The 20,364-nt window shown below is 50.6% G+C and overlaps 1 protein-coding gene and 1 non-coding gene across 2 annotated transcripts; one reads left to right on the top strand and one right to left on the bottom strand.

The window, feature by feature from the left end:
* The first annotated feature begins 1,515 nt into the window (after nt 1–1,515).
* Psmc4 (proteasome 26S subunit, ATPase 4) lies at nt 1,516–10,497 on the top strand. Its single transcript, XM_051162715.1, has 11 exons — nt 1,516–1,579; nt 2,402–2,500; nt 2,640–2,826; nt 4,012–4,158; nt 4,249–4,358; nt 4,463–4,556; nt 8,806–8,973; nt 9,052–9,128; nt 9,270–9,438; nt 9,615–9,670; nt 10,288–10,497. Exons 1-11 carry the CDS (start codon nt 1,544–1,546, stop codon nt 10,399–10,401), a joined length of 1,257 nt encoding a protein of 418 aa, XP_051018672.1. The 5' UTR covers nt 1,516–1,543; the 3' UTR covers nt 10,402–10,497.
* Nucleotides 10,498–13,456: 2,959 nt separating this feature from the next.
* On the bottom strand, nt 13,457–13,599 carry LOC127204036 (small nucleolar RNA SNORA48). The gene has a single exon (XR_007832399.1). It is a non-coding gene; the product is annotated as a small nucleolar RNA SNORA48 (small nucleolar RNA).
* Between the last annotated feature and the right edge of the window lie 6,765 nt (nt 13,600–20,364).

The raw sequence follows: 20,364 nt of genomic DNA, 5'->3' as shown, positions 1-20,364 counted from the left end.
TTTTCTTCAAGATAGGGTTTCTCTGTGTAGCCTTGGCCATCCTGTACTCACTTTGTAGACCAGGCTGGCCTCGAACTCACAGCGATCCGCCTGCCTCTGCCTCCCGAGTGCTGGGATTAAGGGCGTGCGCCACCACGCCCGGCCTGTTTTCCTGTCTTAATTCTTCAACTGGTGTAGGGGAAGGAAGGCGCCTTTCCTCACGGCGACCGTAGGACTCTCCATACCACACACAACACCCAGGGAGCTCAGTGTGTGCGGACTTGTGTAGCTGGACAGTAACGATTTGTGCCTGCTACCTATATATGCTCGAATTAAAAAGCAAAAAGAAAAAAAAAAGTTTACTTAACAAAGGCTGTGGCCGTTACGCAGCATGGTGGTGTACGTCCCTGGTACCAGGAACACAGGTCTAAGGTTCCAACCCTGCTTTGCCATTTCTGCCCGTTGCTCAAGTGACTTCCGGGCTTGACACCTGTTCACTTCTCTGTAAAAGAGAACAAGATACACACTAAGAATTTTAGCTGGGCTTGTTTAGATATCAACCCCCGCCCCCCCAAACTCCAGCACCAGCAACAAGAAAAGAAACAACAGTAAGTTGACAGGTAACTCCAGTGCCGCAGGCTCTTTCGTCCTCCGAGTGTATTAGAATCCATGTGCGCAAACACACTCGGATATACAAATGCACACGTAATTAAGTATAAAACCCTTTCAAGAAGGATGTATTTCTATTATTTTAAATCATGTGTACAGGTGTGTGTGTGTGTGTGTGTGTGTGTGTGTCTGCAAGTGGCGATGTGTGCTTGGGCGCAGGTGCCTGCGGAAGCCAGATGCTAGTGAGGGTCCCCACGTGGGCGCTGGGAACCGAACTCGGGCCTTCTAGAAGAGCGGCAGGTGCTCTTAAACGCTGAGCCATCTCTGCGGCCACCAAAAGCAAAATTAAGAATAAGGCAAGGGAACGGAGAAAAAAAGAAAAGGTTCCAACGGGGCCTGACATAGACCTGCAAGCCGCGGCTGCCTCGGTTTCTCTAGCTTCGGTGCGATCTGATTGGCTGGGCTCCCCGTTTCCCGCCTTCTCCCCTCCCCCCGAGCCCCCCACCGTTCGGTGGCCTCAGCTCCACTATGCAGGCGGCGGGCAGAGAGGAGCGAGCGCCTCGGGTTTCTTTACAGCTCCGCTAAATTTCCCGTTGAGTCTCTTTAAGAGCGACGCAGCCGCGCCACCTACTGTGGAGAAAGAAACTTCTCACCGAGGCCGAGCTCCCGCGGAGCAAGATGGAGCCGGAGCACGAGTTACTGCGCACGCGCGAACCACCCCGCGTGGGGGGGGGGGGGGGAGGCTCACGGCGCAGGAACGCGTCCTGGGGGCGGAGCCCTGGGGGAGGGGGCGGGGACCAAGTCTTTCCCGCCCTTCCTGCTCTCCGGGCCCGTCCGGTCGGCCCTCGGAGATAACTTAAAACTACGTTTCCCAAGATGCTCTGTGAGGAGGACTTCCGTTGGCGTCAGCGGAAGCCGTGACTAGCCCGGCTGCATTGAGGCCGGCTTGGTCACTATGGAGGAGATAGGCATTTTGGTGGAGAAAATTCAGGTGCGGTGGGAATCTGGGTTTTTTTTGGCGCGTGCTAGGGCTGGGGTCGGGGTGCTGTTTGGTTTCCGGGATTCTTAGATCGGGGACACTGGGTGGTTTTCAGAGGCCCCCGGTGGAGAGCTTGGAGTGGTTCCCGTGGCCTGGCTGGGTAGCCGTGCTTGTCAGAGCTCAAAAAGCAGAGCGGGAGCAAAGTGGCGTTCGACTTAAAGACTCTTTTTACGACTGGGCCGTTTCGAGGCCTGGATAGCTGTGCTTCATAGCTTTTCTTTCGGTTTTGGGGGTTGGACCAAGTGGGGAGTGATGTGTGGGACCCCGTGGCCTAGGTATGTCCGCGGGCAAGTGGCTGAGCGGACTGGCTGTGGTTGGGATTTGGACGGGGAGGCGCCGTGTTGAAGTATTATTTGTGGTTTGGCTGAGTGACCTTTGGGCCTTGTAATGTGAGTTGGGAGTCTGACATGAAAGGTTTTGGGGGCGGGGGGGGGACTGGGTAATGATACTTGGAATGTGTGCACTGACTTTAAAACCCATGTGGGGCGAGTGGGATGCTGGGATCTGGTGTGCAATTGCTGTAATATCTGCATCCCTGTTAGGGGCGTTATATAAGGAGACGGGGAGGAGACGGTGGCGGACGAAGTTTTGTTTAAGGGGCCTGACAATAGGAACCTGCACGGGGGATTGAGCAATTCCCGTGTTTATTTAGAGGAATTGAATCGTGTCAGGTGCTGGAGGCAGAGTGGCTTCGTGGTGAAATGGAGTCACTAGCTGATTTCGTGAGATGACTCTCCCACTTCCGGCACCCAGTTTTCTTCTTCTGTCTTACAGGATGAGATCCCAGCACTGTCTGTGTCTCGGCCCCAGACCGGCCTGTCCTTCCTGGGGCCTGAACCTGAGGACTTGGAGGACCTGTACAGTCGCTACAAGGTTGTGTTCCACCCTAACCTGGGTCCTGCGCAGGGGGTTCCCGTCACCTGCTGCCGCCCCCCCCCACACACACACCTTCCGCTGTGGCCCAGCAGGGCCGCTGGCAGCCAACCCTTTGCTCTCTCTCTCTCTGGGACAGAAGCTGCAGCAGGAGCTGGAGTTCCTGGAGGTGCAGGAGGAGTACATCAAGGACGAGCAGAAGAATCTGAAAAAGGAATTCCTCCACGCCCAGGAGGAAGTGAAGCGCATCCAGAGCATCCCGCTGGTCATTGGTCAGTTTTTGGAGGCTGTGGATCAGAACACAGCCATTGTGGGCTCGACCACAGGTGAGTGGTAGGGAAGGTTGGGGGTGGGGCGGTGAGGGGTGTGTGTGTGTGTGTGATGTAACGACCGGAGTATTGACAAACTCAAAAGTGGATGTATGTTTTATTTCCTGAATGTCTCTCTCTGCCTCTCAGTTCTTGGGTGTGCGTATATGTAAGAGTTTGACCAGCCAGGTATGATGGTGCACACCATTAATCTCAGTACCAAGAAGGCAGGGGCAGGAGGGTCTCAGTGATCTCTGTGCATTTGAGACGAGCCTGGTCTATATAAGATTGTTCCAGGACTACATATGTTAAAACAAACAAAAGTGCAACCCACCCCCACCCCCCACCCACCCCAAGTTAATTTCACAACCGCTGCTGGATTTGGAGCTGCCGTGTGAAAGCTCTGGGAGCGCTTTGAAGGCTTCGTGCCCTGTTGAGGGCTGCCACGCAGTAACTGCTGTTAATTAGCATAAATCCTTGCCCTGCCAACACTGGCTGTTGTTTCCGGTATCTTACCTTATGACGTGGGGGCTCCCTGAGATAGCAGTGTGATTGGAGGAGGCAGCGACCGGAAGTTAGGTTGTTGCGGGAGATGTCTAGTAGGCTGCTATACCGTCAGGTCTTGCCCTACATACTCAGCGTAACTGCAGGGAGTAGACTGGAGAAGAGGCATGGAGGCTGGTAACCAGGAACTCACGCAGACTTAGAAGATAGGGCCAGATGGGGGCAGGGTCTGGTGGCGGGGGTAGGTGAGAGCAGGGGAGGGATTAGTGGAATAGATTGGGGAGGTTGGGTGGAAAGTCACATTGAATGAGGTGGCCCCCCCCGAAAGGGTGGAGAGAGGGGTTCAGCGTGAGGCTTAGTCCTCTGGCTGGGAACTCAAGGACAGCGGGTACCCATGAAACAGATCCAGTAGGAACAGCACAGTTTAGAGAGAAATACAAGAATCTGTTGGGACACATTGGAAGACACCCCAGGGCATCCAGGAGAGCTGGACCTCAGGAGAGAATCAGGGCTGGAGACAAAGGAGGACGTCATTAGTATAAGCATGGGGGTGGGTCAGAGGAGGCAAGGCTGGAGGCTAGGAGGGGATGAACACCTTAGAAAGTGGTGGCTGTGGTGTAGAGGGAAGTGGGGAAGGGGTGATGTCAAGCCTCTGGCCCTTTCCACATTCCCTTGCTCCTTCCCGTCCCCTTTCCAAAGGATCTAACTATTACGTGCGCATCCTAAGTACCATTGACCGGGAACTGCTCAAACCCAATGCCTCAGTGGCCCTGCACAAACACAGCAACGCCCTGGTGGACGTCCTGCCTCCTGAGGCTGACAGCAGCATCATGATGCTTACCTCAGGTGAGGGGGGAGGGGCACGCCCAGGGCCCTGGGAGTCTCAAGGGGACCCCGTGGGCCAAGCCGCAAGCCCCAGCTCCACTCTCCCACCAGACCAGAAGCCAGATGTGATGTATGCGGACATCGGAGGCATGGACATCCAGAAGCAGGAAGTGCGGGAGGCCGTGGAACTCCCACTTACGCACTTCGAGCTCTACAAGCAGGTGAGGGGGAGGAGGTGGCGGGGCAGGGAGAGCAGGGAGAGGCCTTGCTGGGCTTAGGGGCGGTGATGGGAGGCCTTGGTTCATCCTTTGCCCGCTTCTTTCAGATTGGCATCGACCCTCCCCGAGGTGTCCTCATGTACGGCCCACCTGGCTGTGGGAAGACAATGTTAGCGAAGGCTGTGGCCCATCACACGACAGGTAGGCCTCTCATTGCTTCCCCGGCGCTCTCCTCACCTCGCCTCCTGCGCCCCCAAGTTCCGTAGGAAATGGCATAACTTGGTATCTGTAAATACAGGCTCTGGGGATGTAACCCAGGCAGCGGGCCTCTTATTGGGTGTACAGTCCCAGGCAGGTTTCTTGACCTCACTGTGCCTCAGTTTTCTCAAAATTAAAAACTAATGAGCCAGGTATGGTGTCGCGTACCTCGAATCCCAGCTCCCAGGAGGTCTCAAAGCAGCTGTGTTGCTGTGAGTTCAAGGCCAGCCTGGTCTACATGGGGAGTTCCCGACTGGCTGATGCTAAATAATGACACCCCATCTTAATAAGGTAAAATAGAATTTAATAAGTCCATCTGACATGCTGGCCAATAGCCTTAGTTCTAACTCAAGAGCCTGAGGCAGTAAGATAAGAGTTTGAGGCTATCCTGGGCTACCTTGTGAGACCCTTTTCACACAAACAAACAAGCAAACAACCCAAATAACCAAGCAAATAGACAAATCCCATTGTAATTCCATAGGGTGCTTATGAGGAGTTAGTGAAATAATGCACTGTAATTCTTTTTTTTTTTTTTTTTTAAAGATGTATTTATTTATTGTGTATACAGTGCTCTGCCTGCGTGTACACCTGCAGGCCAGAAGAAGGCACCAGATCTCATTATAGATGGTTGTGAGCCACCATGTGGTTGCTGGGAATTGAACTCAGGACCTCTGGAAGAGCAGCCAATGCTCTTAACCTCTGAGCCACCTCTCCAGCCCTGCACTGTAATTCTTATGTGGGTTCAGACTCAGTGGTTATCAACTTGATTGCTGGGTTGAAGCCACTGGGGCAAGTGCTTAAGAGATAAGGCCAGGGAGGGGACAGGCCACAGAGTGCTCTCGGGAAGTGCGGTGGACTGCGACAGTGTCCTGGACGTGCTGTCCATCCCACATGGGCCTCTCAGGAAGTGGTTCCCAGGGGAAGCAAGGTGTGAGGAGGAGCCTGCCAGGCACGGAGAGTGCGAGAAGGAATTTAGGTCAGGAAAGGAAGGCCCAGAGGTGGGAGGGCGCATTAGAGACTAGTGGGCAGACTGCAGGTGCCACTAGAGCAGACTCAGGCTGTGGGGTTTTCCTGGTGAGTGGCTGCCGCACACAGGCGGTGAGGCTGAAGAGATTGTGAGGTGCCTGATTATAAAAACTTAGATGATTTTAGTCTAAAAGAATCTGGCAGCCGATCAAAAGACAAGAAACTGAGGGGCCCTGATACAGTCGCCTCATGCTGCATGCTCTGGCGTGGATGGTGTGGATGGTGAAGGGTGGCAGCGCTGAGATTTCCCAGGTGTGGTTGGCAAAAGGTGATTCAGAGCAGTCCCGAGTCCCCGGTGTGAGCACCCTGAGGTGACTGCTGTCTTCCACAGGACAGAGAGGTGAACTGGAGTGGGGGAGCATTGGGTTCACTGAGGGGCAGAGATTTCATGACCAGGGAACATTCAGCCAGAAACGTAAGGCACGGATGTACCGTCCCGCTTTCATTGTGCTGTGCGTGGAGCTGTGGAGGTCATCAGTGTCTGTCCTCTGAGGTCATGTTTATGGGTGTGAGCCAGGGCTTTAAACAGAGAAGTAAAAATGGTAACAGCGGTGATGAGTAAAAGCCACAGGGCTAGCAGGACACATGGAATCTTCTCCTCTCCTCCAGAAGCTGTGTATACCTTTCAGAAAATGGCACTGGTCCACACTGACTGACTGTTGAGTGCCTGCCATGTGCCTGGGAGCTCGAGTTCCTGAGAGGCTGTGGCAAGCAAGTGTCCATTCCTGGGGCAAGTGGGGTAGGGGGATGGCTGGGAGGGGTAGGTGCTGGTGCCTTTAGGAAGAGTTAGTTGCCTGGAGACACTGGTGGTACACATAAAGAGAGATGATAGGATCAGGGTGAAGGAGAAGGTGAGGGAAGATGCTGTCTTGGCAAAGAGGCCAAGGGAGCAGAGCAGTTACCTGAGGGCTCGGTGTTCTCTTTGATGGCGGAGGTGGCTTAGTTGACATCTTTTGACAGCAAAAGCAGATGGAGGAGGGGCTACAGACAGTGGGAGATTTAAACACCAGCTGTGGAAATGCAAGATTGCTCTGAGAGAGACCTAAGGGAAGTTCCTGGGTTATTAAAGAGCCAGGGTAGGCTGATGAGAGTTTGTGGTGGCACCGTCTGTCCTGTCCCCTGGCCTTTCACCATGTGGTGATGGTATCGAATCCCACTTAGGGGTAGCTTTGGGCACTGAAGCGGGTATCGCCTGTGAATCCTGACTATTGCAGCCCTGTAGAAAACAAAATGGCTCCCATAAGAAAGCAGGCTTATAGCTTGTTCAAGGTCACCAGCTGACCAGCTGTAGTGCTAGGATTTGATGCCAAGACCTCTGACCTCAAACCGCAGGCTCTTGATACTCCGTTGGTTCCTTGAGCTCAGTGAGACAGAGGGATGTGTAAGCAAGACAGATGGTACAGAGGATACATTTCTCCTGCTTTGGTAAGAGAATGGCTGGCTGTTTACGAAGGTAGTAATAAAATCATAAAGCTTTGTGTTATATTTGGAATTCAAGAATTCTGCTACCTTAAAACTTTTTTTTTTTTTTTTTAATTCAAGTATTCCCTGAAGATAATTTTAGAGAAAGTGATTCTGGAAAGTTCCTCTGTAGCCCTCTTCCATGCTACTTCATGTCCCCACAGTCACAGCAGTTACAAAAAGCAGGAAGTTGACATTGCTAAGGTACTCTGAACCGGAGAGTAGACAGCTTTTACAGTTTGCAGCGGCCCGCTACTGTCTGTTCTACCCAGACAGGCGGCCTTGGCTGGGAACAGACAGATTGAGGGGCTCTTCTGCTCTGAGTGAATCGGGAAGAGGATGCAGGGGTGTAGAAATGGGAAAGTCCCTGAGTGAGTTGTCTCCGTGGAGAAAGAAAGTCCTGCTAATCCCAGCGCTCAGGAGACAGAGGCAGGGGGATCGCTATGAGTTCGAGGCCAGCCTGGTCTACAAAGTGAGTCCAGGACAGCCAAGGCTACACAGAGAGACCCTGTCTCAAAAAACAAACAAACAAACAAAAGACTTCACCTACTTGTTGCAGTGGCGACTAATTGCCGAGAGTGCTCCAGGGCAGGTGGGAGGGATGGCGGAGGCAGAACCACCTAAGAGATTGACAGGAGGGTGGGGAGGGTGGATGCAGGCCAGGAGACTGAGCTGAGTCGTGTAAGCCACTCCAGAGATGGGGTTTCTCTTGGGCACAAAGGAAAGTGGTGAGGGTATGTCTAGGACATGAGGTTAGGATGTGTGGTGAGCCCCAAGGTGATGCAGGAAAGTGGGTACCTCTTGATATATTCAGCCAGATGAGAAGTGTAGGCTTGAAGGGAATGTCGGGCCACGCCTGCAGCCTTGCTCAGTTCCTACTTGGTCCGTGTGCATGAGTTATGTCTCCTTGCTGCCGTGGCAGGAAAGAGTCCCCGGAGTGTGTTCCACGCAGCATGCAGTTGTACACTCCCCAGGAAACAAGGGCAGGTGGAGGGCCCAGAGCAAACCTGCCTCGGCCTTGCTGCCAGCTGTCACTTATACGAGAAGACTTTTCCAGGATGTGAAAAAGTGGTTCAGAGACAGGCAAAGATGTGTGATCTCAGCACTGCCGAGCTTGCAACGGGACAATTACAAGGTCAAGGCCAACCTGGCTACAGTCACTCCTAGGCAAGGCTGGGCTGGATGTCAAGATCCCTTCTCCAGACACACGAGGATGGTTCACAGAGCAGACGTGAACTTGGTGCTGTTGGCCAGGCCGCTAACATCTTAGTCTACAGGCACTTCTGTGGTGTTAAATGGCTTTGCATGGGTTCTGGAGATTGGGGGCTTTTCGTTTTTGTTTTGGATTTAATATTCTGATACTTTTTTTTTTAAGCCCCCCCATGACATGTATATGCAGGGTTTGTGATTGGGGCTTCTCTGTCGCCCCCCCCCCCATGACATGTATATGCAGGGTTTGTGATTGGGGCTTCTCTGTCGCCCCCCCCCCCCCATGACATGTATATGCAGGGTTTGTGATTGGGGCTTCTCTGTCGTTGTGAGGCATGCGCAGTGGCTGGATGTGGGGACCCAACCCTGTGCCTTATGCCGCCACCAGGGGAGTTATCCAAGAAAAGGACATCTCTGCAATGCCCAGGGCCAGTTAAAGTGCAGGAGACCCCAGAGGAGGGCGCTCCCCATTCTAACCCCCTCATTCTGACTTCAGCTGCATTTATCCGTGTGGTGGGCTCAGAGTTTGTTCAGAAGTACCTGGGTGAGGGCCCCCGCATGGTCCGGGACGTGTTCCGCCTGGCCAAGGAGAACGCGCCCGCCATCATCTTCATAGATGAGATCGACGCCATCGCCACCAAGAGATTTGATGCCCAGACAGGAGGTGAGTAGTGCCCCAGTGGCCTGGGTCTGGTGCGGGCTCGACAAAGGCTGCCTTCCGGACTGGCTGTGTCTCTCTCAGCTGACAGGGAGGTTCAGAGGATCCTGCTGGAGCTGCTCAATCAGATGGACGGATTTGACCAGAACGTCAATGTGAAGGTTTAGGATTCAGGATTGGCAGGGGGTGGGAATGGAGAGGGACTGGGGGACACAGGGCTCAGCTCCTGAGGGCCAGATGTCACGACAGGAAAAGAGGGTGTGGGGACAGCAGAAGCCTGAGCGAGTCCCTGCCCGTGCCAGGTAATCATGGCCACAAACAGAGCAGACACCTTGGATCCGGCTCTGCTACGGCCAGGACGCCTGGACCGGAAAATCGAGTTCCCGCTCCCCGACCGTCGCCAGAAGAGGTTGATTTTCTCCACCATCACCAGCAAGATGAACCTCTCTGAGGAGGTCGACCTGGAAGACTGTATCCTTCAGAAGTGAGAGACGGGACCCAGCAGGGAGTGGAGTTTGGGTCTTTGTCGTCACCACGATTTGAGTAGAGGGGAAGCCAGGGAAGAGGGGTGTTGACCAGGACAATATGCACTTCTAAGAACTGACCCCGCCATGTGAGGAAAGCGTTCTTTAACCCAGCTGCTGCAGATGTGGCCCGGCCAGATAAGATTTCAGGTGCCGACATCAACTCCATCTGTCAGGAGGTGAGCGATGTCTCTCTGATCTGAGCAGGGGGTTTGAAGATGTCTTCCCTTCTGCAGTGGTGTCCCCTTGTTGCCTCCCTGGGTTCTGGGCCCGTGTCCCCCTTCCCAACTCTCAGGGGGCCTGGGGTGGGGAGGGGTGCTCAGGGGCCTGGGGTGGGGAGGGGTGCTCAGGGGCCTGGGGTGGGGAGGGGTGCTCAGGGGCCTGGGGTGGGGCGGGGTGCTCAGGGGCCTGGGTGGGGCGGGGTGCTCAGGAGTCTGGGGTGGGGAGGGGTGCTCAGGAGCCTGGGGTGGGGAGGGGTGCTCAGGGGCCTGGGGTGGGGAGGGGTGCTCAGGGGCCTGGGGTGGGGAGGGGTGCTCAGGGGCCTGGGGTGGGGAGGGGTGCTCAGGGGGCCTGGGGTGGGGGGGAGGGGTGCTCAGGGGCCTGGGGTGGGGAGGGGTGCTCAGGGGCCTGGGGTGGGGAGGGGTGCTCAGGGGCCTGGGGTGGGGAGGGGTGCTCAGGGGCCTGGGGTGGGGCGGGGTGCTCAGGGGTCTGGGGTGGGGCGGGGTGCTCAGGGGTCTGGGGTGGGGCGGGGTGCAGCGAGTGCGGTTCTCATGTTTCACTCCCCTTCCCTCCCTAGAGTGGGATGCTGGCTGTCCGTGAGAACCGCTACATCGTCTTGGCCAAGGACTTCGAGAAAGCATACAAGACTGTGATCAAGAAAGACGAGCAGGAACACGAGTTTTACAAGTGACCCCCCCCCCCAAACTCCCCCATGAACCCCCTTCCCCCCAGGCGCCTGTCCCAAAAGCTAGTTTTCTCTTTACCCAGGATCGGTTTAGTCAATAAATGGACGTGATTGAATCTGTTTAATTTCCTGTTAGGTGTTAGCTCCTTTAGGGACTATGGACCTTGAGTAGGATCCATTGGGCCCTCCTGTGTCCTGACAGATGGTTCCTGACAGGGTTCCTGGCCTGGCTTGCAGCTTGAGAGAAGAGCAAAGGATGTGAACCAAATGACTTGGGAGGTTTTGGGAAACGAGATAGAAAATGAACCTCTGACTAAAGCCTTGACCACGAGATCACTTGCATTTTCAGTAGTATCTGCCTCCTTACATTCACGGGGACCAGCGACAGAGGCAGTCAGTCCCTCAGTCTCTTCTCCCTCTGTGCAGCCGTCCCAAAGAGAGCACAGGTGTTTCTGGCTGCCAAGTAAACAGTAAAACCCCAGTGCACGTGCTTGTCAGCCTGTGAAGAGGCAAGTTCCCACAATGCACTCTTCCGTGCCTGGGCATGGAATCTGTTAGAATGTTACCGTGTGTATAGAGACCTAAACTCAGTGACTTAACTACGTGCTTTTCCCCAGGCAAATGAGTCTTGATCCCTGAGTCCCTTGTAACCTAACAAAATGTTTTCCACCTTCCTTTGCGCTCAAGACTTGGTGCTTAGCTCGCCCTGGTGTCTCCAGGCTTCCGTGTCTGGTTAAGGTGTGCCCACCTTCTCCGGGTGTGGTGCGTCCTCGGTGATCCGTCTGCAGATGTGGCTGTGTCCGTGGTTCTCTGTCTCAACTCAGCTACTGACCACAGTTCAGTGTGGCTTCCAAGGCTCCGGCCTGACCCCTGCTCAACTGTTACCGCCTGGCCGTTTGACCTTGCAGGGCTCTGAAGCCCAGGCTCCCCTCTGTGCCCTTAGACAACACAGACTGCCCGTCCTTCTAGTCAGGCCAAATGCCAGTTTCCCTTAGTAGTGTTTAGAAACCTCTCCTTGTGTGTAGCTACGCAGACTGCTCCCACCCACCCGTGTCGGGAAGCAGTCCGTCCGCTTGCCGTGCTCAGTGGGGCCTGCCGATGTTCTGCGTGGAGATGTAGCAGCTGCCGTGCCTTGTCCCAGTGGTTCTCAGCCTTCCTAACGCTGAGACCCCTACACACCCATTCCTCATGGGTGACGACCCCCAACCTTAAGGCTGTTTTTGTTGCTACTTCATAGCTCCAGTTTTTGCTACTGTTAGGAAGAGTAACGTAAATACCTGTTTCTCAGTGCCCTGTGAAAGGCCGGTCGACCCCAAAGAGGTCATGACCCACAGGTTGAAAAAACTGCTTTAGACTTCTTTCTCTCCCCTCCAGACTAGGGCGGAGCAGTCAGGGACTGCCGTCTGGTCGTAGTGCCGTCGCCATCGCCTATGGTAGATATTTGGGTGTTGTTTTCAAAACTGAGAGTATTTCAAAGAGCAATGGGATCCTCCAGTAAACATAAGAGACGTGTCTGGAGAGATGGCTGGGTGGGTAAGAGCAATTGTCGCTCATCCAGTACCCCGGGGATCTGATGACCCTGGCCCCCGTGGTCACTGGGCATGTACTGAGTATAGTATACAGGCGTGCGTGTAGACAAAACATTAAAAAAAATTTTTTTTTGCACCATTAGTGTCAGATGTATTGGGTCCTCACCATAACTCCTGGTTATGTTGTTTCCCTGTGTCATGGATATCCCACAGCTTTGGATCAGCAGGCCTGGGCCTTTCACATGTCCCAACTATGCACAAAAGATAATAGGTTTTGGGGTGTGCCAACTCAGCCCTGGATTAGGGCCTGGGTGGCAGCTGAGCTGATCTCCCTTATCTATACCAGCAAAACAAGCTCTCAAGCACTGCTCTGGCTAGGCCATTGGCAGGGGGCAGAGTCAGCTCTCATGCCCCCCGGGGCTGGCTCACCTGCTGCACCCAGACCTCCAGGGCCAACTCCAGTGTGCTGCCCAGTCAATTCACAAGGCCTACTCTCACAACTGCTGCAGCCTGCAATTGGGCCAGCTCTCCTCTCACACCCTTGGGGCTGGCTCACCTCTGCTTTCGCCATCAGGGCCAACTCCACTGTGTTGCCCAGGTGAGGTTCAGGGCCAGCTCTCCTGAGTGCTACAGTGAGTGAGGGGACAGGACTAAGCTCTCCTGCGTTCATGCCTTCAGGCTCAGCTCTTCCAACTACCACAGGTGACAAGGGGGGAGCTTCACCCCCACACCCATGTCACTTCACAGCAGACAAGTGGTGAGGCTAGCTCTCCCACACCCTGGCCCTTGGGCCAGCTCACCTGTGCTCCCTCCAGCAGGGGCATCTCTACTGTGCTACTCAGGTGAGGTGCAGGGCCCCACTCTCCCAAGTGCTGCAGCTGGTGAGGGGCAGGGCTAGCTCTCCTTCACTCATGACTCTGTGGGCAGCTTTTCCAACTGCTGGAGGTGAGGGGCGGGGCCATTACCTCTGGCTGCCACCGGTGAGAGGTGGGGCCAGCTATGCAGAGCGCTGCAGACAGTCCTGCACAGCCCCCTGCACATTTGTCTGGCTCCCAGCAGATGCCCCAACCAGGGACGCCCCCTGTGTTCTTTAGTGGTGATATGAGCCATGGACATCAACACCGATCCCTGCCGTATAGTCATGACCCAGACATGGCCCTCAGTGGCAGCTCTGGCTGGGACTTCACCATGGCCCCAGGTGGCAGCATGGCCACTCACAAGAGGCTACTTCTCTCTACCCTGGAGTCTCCAGTTCTGTCTCTTTTCATAATGCTCAAGCTACTCCATTTTGCTTTCTCTCTCATTGGTCTACTACATACTCAGGCTCCAGCTGCAGACTGGCCATGTGGCTGGTGGGCCCCTGGGTAGGGGACATCTTCCAGCAAGTAGGTGTCTACAGCCCACCTGTGTCGATGGAGACAGGTTTATAGACGTCTTTCCCTGCCAGCACCGAGTGACACGGCAGAATGCGTGGGTCTCTTTTTGTCTTCCTCTTCTTCCCAGGCTGAGCCTCCTGGATTGGGTTGGATTATTTATGTGTCCTAGGCATAAAACAGTTTTGGCCACCAAGCCAGGTATCAAGCTAGTATGAACAAGGGACTGCCATCTGCTCTGCCCCGGACTGATAGAAGAGCACCGCCAACAACGATGGGTCTCTTTGTACATTGCTGGGGTGAGGAGGGGTGAAAAAAATTATTAGGAAAAATAAAGAATGTCAGGTCCTTGAAGGGAAGGGATTTTTCCATAGCTGGCAGAAAGAACAGACACTCCTTGGGCTTCTGTACCCACATGCACATACACATAATAATTTCCAAAATTTCATGTATTAAAGAGGAATGCTCAGAACCCATCAGGCATTGCTTAGATTAGACACACTGATTTCTCTACCGTTTGCACACAGCTCAGATTCCCAGTGATGGACAGAAATACAATTGCATGATTGGGAAAGACTCAACATTTTGTCCAACACAAACTCTTACCCTGTAAAGAGGAAGTGTGGATCTAATATCCAGGAGACGGTTGTGTTAGGTTTTCTGTTACTATGATGAAATACCTGAGCCTGTGCTTTTGTTGTTTTGTGAAAGGATCTTGCTTTATAGCTGAAGCTGACCTTGAACTTGTAATCCGCTCCTATTGGCCCTCCAGGCAATTGGAATTAAAGGCAAATGCCACCGTTCTGAGGGTAATTTATAAAGAAAAAAAGTTTGACTCACAGTTCTGGAGGGCGAAGGCACAAGGGCTGCATCTCTCACGATCACTTTCCTGCTGGTGGAATCCCAAGACAGGTCTGAAAACCACAAGGCAAGGAACAGAGCACGCCCCCACACACCCATATCCTCCCTCCATATCCTCCCTCCATATCCTCCCTCCATATCCTCCCTCCATATCCTCCACCCATATCCTCCCTCCATATCCTCCCTCCATATCCTCCCTCCACATCCTCCACCCACATCCTCCACCCACATCCTCCACCCACATCCTCCACCCACATCCTCCACCCACATCCTCCACCCATATCCTCCCTCCACATCCTCCACCCACATCCTCCACCCACATCCTCCACCCATATCCTCCCTCCATATCCTCCACCCATATCCTCCCTCCATATCCTCCACCCATATCCTCCCCCCATATCCTCCCTCCATATCCTCCACCCATATCCTCCCTCCATATCCTCCACCCATATCCTCCACCCATATCCTCCCTCCATATCCTCCGGTCTCATTCTTTCTATACATCCACTGTATTCAAACATAAAGTCTCACCATGATTACCTTATCTAACCCTAATGACGTCCCCAAGGCACTACCTCTGAAAACCATATTTTTCTACCCTTTCTTTTCTTTCACGGTATTTTTTTTTCTTTTCATCAAAGACATGGAGGCCTGCTGTTGTCAAGATTGGCTTCAAACTCCCAGGCCCAAGTGACCATTGTGCCTGGGTGTCTTGGGTAGCAGCTAGAACAATGCTCGCACGCCACTGTGTCCAGAACCGCACATCCGATACCTCACGGTGAGATTAAGTTTCACACGATGAGCTTGTAGAGTTAATAAGTAGAACTAGATAGTGTGATTAGCTCATCAGTAAATATATCCACTACGTGCATGGCTTGTGATAATTGCATAAAATGGCTTGAATTATCATTACTTATGCAATGTCAATACGTTTCTGTTTTCTGAGGTTGAGAGGTGATGACTGAAGACACTCCATTTCTGCTAGGCTTCCGTCTTGATACCCAATTGTCTCTGACTCCAGTTCCCAGTAATCTTGATTCAGTGACCCTAACTCAAAAAACGTACAGCTGTGATTATCTACTTGTGGTATGACGCATGGATTGTTGGGGGGTTTTTTTGGGGGGGTTGTTGTTGTTGTTTTTGCTTCTGTAACTTGCTTACACAGATACCCAAATATGTTTAAGGTGCCTTAACCACTTAACTTGGCAGAACAGACCAGTTTTGCTTGCTTGCATAGATATTGAAGGTCTCTTATGGGTTTTTCCCCCTTTAAAACCTCTTTCCTATACCCCTCTGTCGTGGCATGCATGAGATTAGGACTTAAGGCTGTTGTCCTGCTAGCAGCTAATCAAATAAAGCCTTTAATTATAATTATATTGAGTCTATGGTGCTTTCCCAGGGGGTTACAAACTCCACAACAGAGATTCTTTTAGAGTACTTCTGTAGGAAAGTAGCTCCTGTAGGAATTTAATTCCATTTGGGATGAAAGAATGATGGAATTGACACATATTCAGAACAAATTCCAGGCGTGTGATACAGTTTATGTAGTCATGATGCTCGGTTGCTCTGAGGAAGTTACATTGTTTCTTCATCCCCAGGCCACTGGATCACTACATTATCTCATCCCACAGACACACACACACACTCACACACGCACACACTCACAAGCACACACACTCACGCGCACACACACACACTCACACATGCACACACTCACACATTCACGCACACACTCACAAGTGCACACACACTCACACATGCACACACGCACATGCACACACTCACAAGCACACATTCACGCACGCGCACACACACATGCACACTCACACTCACACACACTCACAAGCACACATGCACACACACGTGCGCGCGCGCGCACACACACACACTTTATAACAAGTGTTATAAAGCCACATATGCCTTCTCCCTTAGGAAAACTAACGTCCTTGCTTTTTCACACACGTTTTAGGGTGGACCCCTGCTTTCCTGCCTGCCATGTTTCCTGCTTCTTGCAAAGGAACTTTATCACAAATTTACATTTTTATTTGCAAACACAGATTTGTCACTTCCAGGTGTCCGTGGCATTCAGGGACACGGCCATAGCCCACCCTCATGAGGAGTGGACCTATCTAGAGCCTGCACAGAAGAACCTGTCTGGAGATGTGGACCCTGCAGCAAGCTTGCCTCACTGGGTGAGATACATACCCTGGTAACTGAATGTTTCCGCCATAGCTTTCTCCACTGTCAATTTTCAGGTAGTTGTTCTAGGAATCCCCCTGAATTTTTGCTTAAATTTCTAAAGAAAGTTTGAGCATTGTTTGGGCGGAAATGACACCTATGTTATCTACTGCCATCTTCCTCCAGCCTTCAGGGACGTTCACGCACACCCTTCCTGATGCTGCTCATCTTTTTAGCGTGTGTATGGATGTTTTGTCTGCATGTGTAACTGTGAATCGCATATACACAGTGCTTACAGAAGCCAGAAGCAAGCACCAGAGCTCCTGGTATTGTGGATGGTTGTGAGCTATCATGTGGTGCTGGGAATCAAACCCAAGTCCTCTGGAAGACCAGCCAGTGCTTTCTGCCACCGAGACACCTCTCCAGCCACTTGCTTGGTTTTCTAAGTCATCTCTAGCTTAGAGCAACTGCCTGATTGGCTTTGCCTGTTTCCCACAGGTTAGTTTTTTTTTTTTTTTTTTTTAATGTCTTTGGACATGGAGCATAGCGCTTCAAAAGGGAAAGCCTATAATCCTGGGATTTTCTGTTTTTAATATCCCTTTCTCCCAGCATTGAGAAGCCCTCTTTCTGTATATATACCATGGATGTGCATGGCAGTAAGTGTACAGCAGCTATCAGTCTATGTGGTGGTGATCATCCCTTCTCTCCATCTGAGAGCCTGGGTCAGATCAATTAGCTCTGGGCTAAAGTACTCAGCCCTAGGTCTAAAAGTGACTATTGAAGGCCCCACATACCTGGTTTCATCGTAAATGGAGCCGCTCCCACCTATGGAACTGAACCCTACTTATATCTTTAAGTCCATTTAAGTTTCATAACTTTTTTTTTCTTATAGGGCTGACTGGGTGCAAAATGCAACTTTTTTTTTTTTTTTAAACCAACTGTCCTCAATTATTCTAAAGAAGGTTTAGAGAAAATTGCCTCCTTGGTCAGAGTTGGACAAAAGGGAAAATCTGTTCTATCCTGGCTGTACTATCCATTAGTGTCCCCCCTGGACACTGACCTGCACCCAGGAAGTCCTGGCAGCGGTTTCTCTCCCCTTTTCACAGAATGGCGGGTTTTTCAATTACACAGGTCACCTGATGAAAGGATGATAAAACCAAGAAAGGAGGGGAGTTTTGTACTGAGTACAGCAACAGTTATACCACACGATTTGTTTTTCAAGTTACACCACACAACATTACTATGCTATCCATTTAGAAGATGATTTCAATTTTTATTTATATTTAACCAAGATTAAACTATACATATCTATGTACTGGAAGTAATAGTTTCTCCACAAAGATTACTTATTCACAACAAACTAGATATTTGAGTACATTTAGTGCAAACTAGACATTTTAGTTGGTCAGGATGACCAACCTTAATCTCATCAATAATGTGACAGCTGACACATAAATGTTTCTGAACATGCTGCAACATGACACACAGTCTACAATGTGTTCTTACCCACCATGTTTGTTCTGAACCTAATTTCACATGGGTAGAAGATACAACGGCTACGGCTGGGGATGCAGCTGGCTGACTGAGCCCATTGCTGCTGTGCACAGCCCTGGGCAACACTGAACAATTAATAAAGGCCAGAGCAAGGCCAAATCTCCATCAGCATTTGCATCTCCTCAGGCTATATACATTTGAAAAAAAAAAAAAACAGAGTTTGGAGGCCACCGACAAGTTTCTAAATGTCATAAAATTCTGGATCATTTCCTTAAGGACGTGTATGGTTCTGTGTTAAAGGAAGCGTTCTCTCTTGGCTGATGTAGTCAGGGATAAAATGTCATGTCTACAGATTTTGGTTTTTGTTTTTTTAATAAAAGGTCTCCATTCTGCCAAAGTTAGACTTAAAGTCAGCATATAGCTAGGCTTGCTTTCAACCCTTGAGCACCTTGCCGCAGCCTTACAATTACTAGGATTCAGGCATGCACTACCGTACCCAACTCTAAAATAGATTCTTACAGTCTCAAATATCTATGTAGACAAAAAAAAAAAAAAAAAAAAAAAAAGATCAATGTTGTAAATTGTTAACAGTTTTGAACCTAGGTGAGGATCCAAAGGTGTGTTGTTGACGATTTCAAGTTTTCCATGTGTATAAAATTTTTCACATATGTATCTTTATAAGTGTTTTCAATTTGGCAGTTTCTGTTAATGCGTTACAGAGAGCCCACCAAAGAAGACCACGTAGACACAGTGTATAGCCGACTGCAAGTCTTTAGTCCAGCCAGCTGGGAGCACATTCAGGTACTTGGGACCCAATATAACCCCAGGAATTTAAAGCAAACCCCACATCCTGCTATCTTGCTCAGCAGCTGCAGGGGGAGCTTTTGTTCAAGCAGGCAGTTTAACAGAAGCCAAGATGAGCAGTTAGCGGAGGCGGAGGTTTAAACACACAGGTTGTTTAACAAACACCAGGATAAATTATCAGAGGCAATTTGACCTCCTAGATCAACTCTATTCTTAGAATACAGTTGGGTAAATTTCCTTAAGATTCTCCATCAAGAAAATAAAATTCTAGTAAACCTGAAATGGCCGCAGAAAGAGTAAGAGATCCTGTGGATTTACTATCCCTGTTACAGGCAAGTATAGTTTATCTTCAGGTGTGGGCAGAGGGCATAAATAAATTGAAATTTTTATGGGTTTCACTCATTTAGAAGGTACTTATTCACTAATGGCTGTGTTTTTTAAAATCCCCACACAAATCCATAAAGAATGGATGCACAATTCAAATCCTTTGTTATTTTTCATCCATTAGACGTATCCAGAACAAAGTTATTTAAAATTTAATAGTAGGCGAATGTGTGAGGCTTTCCTAAACTGAACTACAATTAGGTTTTCATATAACTGTATACTAACGCTGATAAAAATGAAAAAAATACAGAAGCTATCTTATAGAACATGGCCATTGGCCAAATACTCTGAAAGATTTTACTATTTATTATAACCCTGTTGCCACAACTTTGGCTGGAACTGTGCTAGCCACTAACAAAATATGCAAAAAGAAAGTAAACATCCAATCTGATATCACAGGAGTCATGGGATGCTAACGGCGACAAGGAAGGCATCTCAGGTAAACTTAGTTCCAATAAGTGCTCTCCCTAAACTGGCTGTTTTGGGTTGAGGAATTAAGTTTATACAACGAACAAGATGAGAGTGAATCAGGAACATGACACCTACCCTGTATCTCTGACATTAAAAGACAAGCTCAGCAGAGCATCTTCTCTGAACAACAGACTTCCCACACTCTCATCCCGAAGGGTTTCTTGGCATCAACAGTATATGAATACTCTGTGTTGGCCAAATTCTAGAGCACATTAAACCTCCCGCATTCTTTTAAGTCACTGTCTTCCCAATATGAGTTCTCTGGCTTGTCCACCTTCCTTCCATGCACAGGACTCCTGATGACCATGGGTTTTCTGATGCTGTGTAAGATCACCATTTACAATAAAGGCTTTTGCGCAGTCTTTACATTCATAGGGTTCGGGGCTATGTGGACGCTCTGAGGCGCTTTAAGAGCTGAGCTAATTCTGTAAATGTCCCCACATTCCTTGCACTCACAGTGTTTGACACCAACATGAATTCCTTTATGTGGAAGGCCTGAGCGCCAGCTGAAGGGCTCTCCACAATCTTCACAGCGACAGGGTTCTATACAGGCATGAATCTGCCACTGTACAGTGAAGGCTGAACTAAATCTAAACATTTTCCCTTACTTATATTCATAGAATTTCTCACCGGTAGGAATTCTGTAATAGACAGCTAGCTCAGAATTACCAAAGGCATTTCCACAGCCCTTACATCATGAGACTTATTAATGTTAAATTTAGCATGCCAAACTAAGTTGCATAATAACTAAAGGTCTTCCCACATCGTTAGCACTGCCAAGGTTTGTGTCAGTGTGAATTCTATGATGTACTGAAAGGTCTCTACCACAGGAAAAGTCCTTCCTCAGTCTTTACACTCGTAAGGATTTTTGCCAG

This window comes from Acomys russatus, chromosome 19 (genome assembly GCF_903995435.1).
Source record: "Acomys russatus chromosome 19, mAcoRus1.1, whole genome shotgun sequence".
In the NCBI taxonomy this organism is placed as follows: domain Eukaryota; kingdom Metazoa; phylum Chordata; class Mammalia; order Rodentia; family Muridae; genus Acomys; species Acomys russatus.
Note: the sequence above shows the minus strand (reverse complement) of the source record. Positions and strands in the feature narration are given on the sequence as shown.

Bases quoted from the DNA above. Each gene is read 5' to 3' on its own strand.
- Psmc4 (XM_051162715.1), top strand. From the start codon at position 1,544: ATGGAGGAGATAGGCATTTTGGTGGAGAAAATTCAG. The intron at 4,159-4,248 runs GTGAGGGGGGAG...CTCTCCCACCAG, and splicing joins CATCATGATGCTTACCTCAG to ACCAGAAGCCAGATGTGATG. The intron at 8,974-9,051 runs GTGAGTAGTGCC...TGTCTCTCTCAG, and splicing joins ATTTGATGCCCAGACAGGAG to CTGACAGGGAGGTTCAGAGG.